Source organism: Chenopodium album, chromosome 18 (assembly GCF_948465745.1).
Source record: "Chenopodium album chromosome 18, dcCheAlbu1.1, whole genome shotgun sequence".
Taxonomy (NCBI): domain Eukaryota; kingdom Viridiplantae; phylum Streptophyta; class Magnoliopsida; order Caryophyllales; family Amaranthaceae; genus Chenopodium; species Chenopodium album.
The window spans coordinates 6,493,589-6,501,880 of record NC_137851.1 but is presented as its reverse complement, the minus strand read 5'-3'; the positions used below and the strand labels follow the sequence as shown (position 1 = coordinate 6,501,880).

General features: G+C 33.1%; 2 protein-coding genes across 2 annotated transcripts; one reads left to right on the top strand and one right to left on the bottom strand.

Moving 5' to 3' along the window:
• The first annotated feature begins 3,483 nt into the window (after positions 1-3,483).
• On the top strand, positions 3,484-4,047 carry LOC145591667 (uncharacterized). Its single transcript, XM_081648178.1, has one exon. The coding sequence runs from the start codon at positions 3,484-3,486 to the stop codon at positions 4,045-4,047; it is 564 nt and encodes a 187-aa protein (XP_081504304.1).
• A 1,581-nt stretch (positions 4,048-5,628) lies between these two features.
• Positions 5,629-7,321, bottom strand: LOC145592879 (biogenesis of lysosome-related organelles complex 1 subunit 2-like). Its single transcript, XM_081649387.1, has 2 exons — positions 7,091-7,321; positions 5,629-6,168 (listed from the first exon to the last, which is right to left on the bottom strand). Exons 1-2 carry the CDS (start codon positions 7,199-7,201, stop codon positions 5,902-5,904), a joined length of 378 nt encoding a protein of 125 aa, XP_081505513.1. The 5' UTR covers positions 7,202-7,321; the 3' UTR covers positions 5,629-5,901.
• Positions 7,322-8,292: the final 971 nt, after the last annotated feature.

Sequence of the window (8,292 nt, the reverse complement as noted above, 5' to 3'; positions counted from 1 at the left end):
CTATCATGATATTATTTCACTTTTCAAAGTATATAAAATACCTAGAATGATATTATGCGAGTATTAAAAATTCATATATGTATTCAAAGCTTATAAAATTATAATGGATAGCCACAATCACTAAAATCCACCTAACTCGAAATCTCCTATATCATAAAAATAATTGTCAAATAAAATTGTATAATTAAAACATTCTAGTAAAAATTGATATTAATAATCCTAACTTGCCTTCATTTTCTTTTAATAATCCGAATTTGGGATTATTCTGAAATAATCTCAACTTTGGGGTGTTTCCTTTCTTCAATCCTAATGACCGGTTACATGTTGAATTGTTTTTAAAATTATTTTTTTCTTTAAATGACACATGGCGCAATTTTATTGGTTAAAAAAAATTTAAAAACAAAAACAAAACTTTACAAAAAAAAATAAAAAAAAAAACTCCACCCAACCAAACACCACACGGATCCAATCACCCACTAGAACCTTGACGCCGGCCAGCTGCCCCCACCCCTTGCAGCGCTGCTATTCCACATCCATATACAGCGCCGCTATTCCCCCTTCCCCTATAGCGCTATTATTCCCCTTCCCACTGCGCCCGTTTCCCCTCTCCCTCCGCGCCAGTGATGTGATCCACCAACTCACTACGTTCCTTCCATCGTTTACAGACTATCAAAACACCTTGAAAATACCTTCCCCACCATAAATCTCCCTTGAAACACTCGGTACGCCTTAAAACCACCTTTTTACTTTTGAAAACCCCCAAAAGCTCCTTCTCCCACCATCGAATACCCTGGCCGCTAGAGTTTTGGAGTAGGGGAGGAGCGATTTGGAGTTTCTAGGATTGGGGGAAACGTTTGCATGGTGTTGCGTGGAGGGTGTTTCACAATTTCTGCCGAAGAAGACGAAGTAGGAGATGAAGTGGTGGTTTCAATGGCGGCGTCTGAGGATGGCAGTGGAGGAGGCGGATCCATGGTGGTGGAAGTGGAGGTTGTCGCCATTGTCGAAAGGGGGGGGATAGAAAATTCCTCCGTAAACAAAATACTACGAGGTTGTTTGGCATCATTGTTGTTTTTGGTTTTTTTGTTTTTTACCCCCAAAATAAAACAAAACACTGTTTGGTAAAATAACTTAAAAAAACAACTTTACATCTTTTTTATTAAAACAAAAACGGTAAACCTAAAACACCTCAAAGCAGTTTTTGAGGTTTTGTTTTTTTTTTTTTTTTTAAAGCCCTATCAAAGCTACGTTCATATCATCAATTGTATCTCCTCAAATTCAATATCTCATCTTTCTTCCTCAAACCCTAATCATTCTGAAAATTCAAGGAGCAATTATAGGTATGGAGTTCTCCTCTATCTTTTCTTTTAATTTCAATTGTATTTACCACGTTTTTCCCTATTGTTCTTTCTACTTTGTTATTTTATGGATGTTTTTGTTGTTAAATCTGATTGTATTCAATTTCTTTGATCAAAATTTGTCATCGTTGTTCTTAATTTTTCTGAATTTTACTTGTTTTTTTGTCTAATTTGTATATAATTTATTTTGGGTTTTTTTTCCCCTGAAATAATACTATGTAAATCGACTAATTATATCATGTTGTAATTACTTGAATCAGGTCTTCAAATTGCTTTCGGTTATTCTATACGAGTGTTAATTGTTTGATTGTATAGTTTGGTTTGTTGGGGTTGAATTTGATTTGAATTTATAGTTTGGAATTTAATTAGAAAGTAAAAATAGAGTATCATCACTTTGTAACAATAGCAGGGACAAATCCCTTTATTGAATATAGAAGGTGTCATTGTGTGGCTGGTGGAAGTGCTCACTAAATATAATTAGTGGTTAGGCCAAGAGGAAGAAGAATGCCAATTAGAAACTATACGGGTCTTGGGTTACTTCCTTTGATGCATTAAAACTTACAAAATTTGCTAGTGGTGGAGGTGTGTATCTAAATTGTTAGCAAAATCAAGACATGCCAATGACTGTACATATTGGAGCAAATTGTTGCTTTAGTATTAGTAGACATGTCCTATATGTTGCTTGCTAAGATCGTAGTACATATATCTTGTTAGATAATTGAGTTTGCTTTTATTTTCTATAATTTATCAAAAACTTTGTATACTACTGATCATATCATATCATATAATAAACTCATAGCTTTATCTTGTTGCTAGTATGATATTGGTGAAGTTTGCATAAGCTATTGTTTTTCTAGTTGCTGCACATTGGTTGTTTAGTTGACTTAGATGATTATTATGTCTAATAGTGATTTACTTTATATATAGATGTCAAATTTGAAAAATGATGAATGCGAAGATGAAGTTGTTGAGATTGAATCTACTGGAGTAGTTGGAGTATGGAATGAAAATATTGAATCTTACCTTATAAGCTTGATAGAGGAGGAGGTAAAAAAAGGAAATAGACCAACAACCACTCTAACCAAACAAGCTTGGAGGTTTATCAAGCAAAAATTAAAGGAGAAGACCAAAAAGGATTATAGTCAGGAACAACTTAAGAACAAATATAATCAACTAAGACAGAGATGGAAGGAATTTAGTAAATTAGTACAAGAAACTGGAATGGGATACAATCCTATGACCTATCAACTTTCTACTGAGGATGCTGTATGGAAAAAGTTGTATGAGGTAATTGTCAATAAGTTTATTCCAATGAGTGAAAATTCCAAGAAAAAGCTTGAACTTATCGAGAGAAAATTTAATGGCAATGATGAAGGTGGGCATAAGTCCAAGGAGGATCATGATTTGCTCATGGAATGTGTAGATGCACTAAGTGCTCTCGAGGGAATTGATGGAGCTTCATTTGCAAAGGCAACTAAACTAATACATGATGATCCATTATGGAGGAAAATGTTTCTTAGATTTCCAAATGATAGGAAGATAGATTTTGTGCTCAACCTTTAAGCATTATTTCGTTAGTATAATTTTTTTTTTCCCTTCAATAATGCATGTTTGAGTATTTAAACTCAATTTAGATCTTGTCGTCAGTATGATTTTTTTTTTTGTTTGGATTTTGTATTTGGATTTGATTTAATATGAATAATAATTATGATAATATTCTATATGCTTGCTTATAACATTTATATGTACTGATAATATTCTATCTGCTTGCTTATAACATTTATATATATGTAAAAAATGCAGATAATTATGGATTTCGACATTGAAGATATTTTATCGGATTCTGATGAGGAAGATTTTCAACAAATATTGACAATTTATATTAACTTACAAAATAATGGGTTCCTGAAAAAGAAACCTCGTTTGCAAAGAATTTCAAAGTTAACTGGTCACCAATATGTCCTAGAATTGCTTAATGGTCATCCAATGACATGTTATGATTTGCTTCGAATGACTCCTCAAATCTTTATTAGCTTGTGTGAAGAATTGAAAAAAAGGGAAAAGTTGAAAGATTCGGCAAATGATTGTAATTTGTGCTTGCTCATTTGACATGAAATTTACATTTGTGATGGCTGGATGGGAAGGTTCGGCAAATTATTCAAGGATTTTTTGGGAAACAATTACAAATGTTGAAGAGACCAAGTTTCCGATGCCTCCTACTAGAAAGTATTATCTTGTAGACTCAGGCTATACAAATATGCCAGGATTTCTTTCACCGTATCGTGGAGAACGATATCATTTGCGTGATTATAGAGGAGCAACGAGCCCACAAGGTCCTGAGGAAATATTCAATTATACACATTCTTCATTGCGAAATGTTATTGAAAGATGTTTTGGGGTATTAAAAGCTAGATTTCCCATTCTCAGAGATATGCCTTCATATGACTTGAAACGACAAAAATATATAATTTTGTCGTGCTGTGTTATCCACAATTTCATCAAAATGTGCAAGGACGGAGATCCTTTGTTCATACAGTATGCGGATGAAAATGTCGAACTAGAAGATGATGCAAGCAACAATGATGGATCCGAGGACCTAGTGACTCCTTCTGTAAGTCAACAAGAACTTCAAAGAATGGCTCAGTTTCGAGATCGTTTAGCAACACGATTGTGGGAAAGACAAAATTCATAATGAAAGTCTTCAACGAAAAATAAATATTACATTGCATTTGACTATTTTATTGTTACTTTTTTTTTCCGTAGTTGTTCTTTTAAATTTTGTTACAACCTTATTCAATCAATAAATTTATTATTGAAATATATGTATATTTTTTTTTTTGTGAAAATAAATATGCAGCTATTAAAAAAATTAAAAAAAATAATAAATAATAATAAATAATAATTATAGGTAGTATATATAAGAGTTGATTAAAGCTATAAATGATTTGGTAGTATTTTGAGAGTTGATTGTAAACTCAAAACTGAAAAATGAAAACAGTTTTTAAAAACAAAGAATCAAAAACTGAAATCAGTTTTCAGTTTTGAAAAAACAAAAAACTGAAAACTGAAAACGATGCCAAACGAACCCTACGTAAATGGATTTTGGTTTAAAGTTTATGGAGGGTTTTGGGCTGTTACTTTGGGTTTCGGATTGCAGGAAGACTTGTTTCATGCGGAGTAAAATTGTACATTATAGAGTCGGTAAATCGGTATTTTTTTTCGAGGCCGCCTTAAGTAATTTCCGTGATAAATAAGTATCGTTTATCATATGGCAAAATAGGGTAAATTGCTATTAGGAGTAGTGAATGTAAAAATACAACTAATTGTGCCCATTTCTATCATTAAATTTACAATTTTGTCTTTGTGATGAATAAGCGGGATAAATTTAGATTTTCTAATATTTTTCCTTTTTTTTCTTTGTTATACTCCAATATTGAGTATCACATGTGAAATTAATTTGTTATTTGAAATTTATCCAACATACTATCTATTCTAAAAGAACATTAAAAAATTACTGACATTTACGAATTACTTCGTATTTAATTACTCAAAAGATATATTATTAGTATTGAGTTCTTTTTTGGTTTCAAAGTGGATCAAATGAAACCATCTTACCCTCATTTAGGGCCTGTTCACATTTATTGAACTGAGCTGAACTGAACTGATTGGAGCTGAACTGAGCTGAAATGAATATTTTATGAGAGAGGGAAATTAGGAGCTGAACTGAACTAATTGGAGCTGAACTGAATTGAACTGATTGAAGCTGAACTGAACTGAAATTAAATAAATGTGAACAGGCCCTTAGTAAAATTGCAATCATTGAAGAATTGGCAAAGGTTGTTAAATCAAATACTTCCAACAAATTAATTTGTTAGACCTAGACCAATAACAAAAACAGGAGATTTGAAGCTCTTTTATCAAACTAACTACAATCATACAAGTAATATTTACATGAATTACATCTATTGACCATTAGAGATAGAAATTGTACAGCCTCCTATTGACCATTAGAGATAGAAATTGTACAGCCTCTGTTTTTAAAAGTTGTGGGTGATTATCTCACAAAAAAGTTAAAACAGAAAATAATAAATAAATAATAAATAAATAAATAATTAGAAACAAATACTAGTAGAATATCAAACAAAGAAATGGTTGGAAACAACTGTGATTGCATATCAAAAGGAAAGCAGAATTCTAATAATGGAATTACAAAGGATCAATTACATACAAATTCACACTAACACAATCAATTCCATCTGATAAGTTTCATACCACAAAACTGAGATTAATGCAGAGGCATTATCTCACACAAAACAAAAACTTCTATAATTTCACATTTATACTAGAATTAAAAATGAAAATTACTAAACAAATAAGCAAAGAGTTTGAATACTCAATTTTTTTTTTTTTTTTTTTTTTTTTACATAAGTCAGCAAATGGTTGTTGACAATATCGATATACTCCATAACTACGATGGTGGAACCTGGTAACTATGATGGTGGAAGTAAAACCTGGTAACTGCGATATTTGAAGTGGAACCTGATAACTACGATGGTGGAACCTGATACGCAGATTGCACTTTCTTTTCCAACATAGAGACATATTGGTCAAGCATTGAAATTACAGCTTCAAATTCTGTCACTTGTTGATCTATAGCATCGATCTGCTGAATGTACCCCTCAAAATTACCACCCTTGTGCTTTAATTGTTCCACAAACACCCTCAAGCCAGAAGCAACATCGCCATAATTGTTATACTCTTCCGCAACTTTAAGATTCATCTTCTCCAAAAGTTCAAGTAGGTTGTTTGATCCCTAAACCATCGGAACAATTTTTGAACTATAGACATTAAGCACCATATACAAAAATTCTTAGGCAAAAACAAAAATACCCCAACTATTAACTCAGTTTATGGAATACATGAGTATACTTCATAATAACAAGTACAGCATACTAATATAAGCCAGCTTAATTCAGATCAACATAAAATTAGTATCATATCATAAGCGCTACCTTAACTATGATACAAGATCGAAATCAATTGTTGAAATCTAAAAGAATCCCTAACTCAAATGACATATTTATTAACTATTATAGAGGATTAGAGGTAGTATCATGGTATCAATACAACTTTCATGTTGGTTCAAGAGAAGAAATCCGAAATGGATAAAGTCTCGAAAATAAGCCATTATACTGCCTCACTTCCTAATCCACGGGTCATTGATGAGATGAATGAGATCTAACAATGCAAATTTCTTCTCAAATGCATCCAACACACCCAATCAACAAACCAAATCATATCAAATTCAACAATTTTGCTCAATTTATATATTACAACAACAACAACAAAGACTTAGTCCCAAAATGATTTGGAGTCGGGTCAGCTAACATGAATGTCAGAAGGAAAAGTTGGTAAAGAAATGAAGCATACCATGACATATAAATTACAACTATATTGCCAAAAATTAATCAACAATTCCAGAAATTACTTGCGCGCAATTACCACCAATCCATCACAATACGAATAATCAAATATCACCACCATTATACGAACTTCATCAACCAAATAAACTAATTTCCAATCATCAATTCAAACCAATTTCTCAAGAATTTGATAAACCCTAGATTAACAAGTATTTAGTAATCCTACAACTTTTTTTATAAACTACTGAAGTTTTAATGCGGAATTCTAAAACAGCAAAATAAATGAGAAAGAAAAAGAGGGAAAAAATGAACCTGAAGCTCGGATTTGATCATGGTGGAAACACCATTAAAGAGATCGTCAAGAGCATCGGAAAGTTCGTCAGGTTGGGCTTGTTGTTCCTTAATCACCTCATTTTCCGCCATTGTTGAGCTTGAAGTAGCAGAAATTGAAATCACGGTGACAAATTTGGAAGATGAAAAAGAGGAGAGAGAAAGTGAGAAGAGACAGTGTGGTAGAATGGTAGATGCCTAGATGGAGGTTTAGCACTTTAGCCATTTAGGCAACCATGTTTAGAATTTTAACTTATTTTAAAAAAATAATAATAAAAAATTAATAAATGAGAAGGCATTTGGGCTTCTGGGCCATCGGTTTGGGCTTAAAATTGCGGTCTAGTGTCAATTTGGGTAGGTATGTTGTTTTTGGGGCAGATTTGAACCAATAATTTATTTTGGGAGTTGTTAAATAACGCCCACATTCTTATCAAAATCGCCCACAAATTAGGAATGAATTTACGTTCTTACCCATACTCAAAATCCTAAACTCTTTCTCTCTTTCACTCTCTAACATCACCTCTTTCTCTCTCCTCACTTAAAACCTCTCAAGAAAACTTAAAATCACCATCACCACCAACCAACACCACCATTGCCGCCGCTACCGCCGCAAAACAACATTCACCACTTTAAATCACCACCGCACATTGCAACCACCACCACAAGGTCCACCACTTCAATATCACCACCACCACCGCCCATAACTCCGAGAATGCCACGGTCGAGGAACGCAGCACGCGCGAGGGAGGAGGACGCAGCCCAGGCTGAGCGGGTATATTTTTTTCGCCGGAAAAGTACTCAAACCGCCCTGTCTGTGCGATTCAACCGTGGTACAACCGCCCAAGTTAGACGATTTGACCATGGTCAAAACGCCCAGGATATACGGTTTGACCATGGTTCAATCGTATAGTTTGGGCGGTTTGACCACGGTCAAACCGTATTTTCTGGGCGGTTTGTCTACGGTAAAACCGTATTGCCTGGGCGGTTTGACCGTAGTCAAACCGTCTTACTTGGGCGGTTTACGTAATTAAAAAAAAATTAATTTAATTATATATTTATTTTGCATATTAATAAAATTATATATTTGTTTATTTTAAGTGCATATTAATTAGAAATATGTTTAGGAAATAAAATTATGTAATTGTTTATTTTAAGTGAATGTTAATTAGAAATATGTTTAAGAA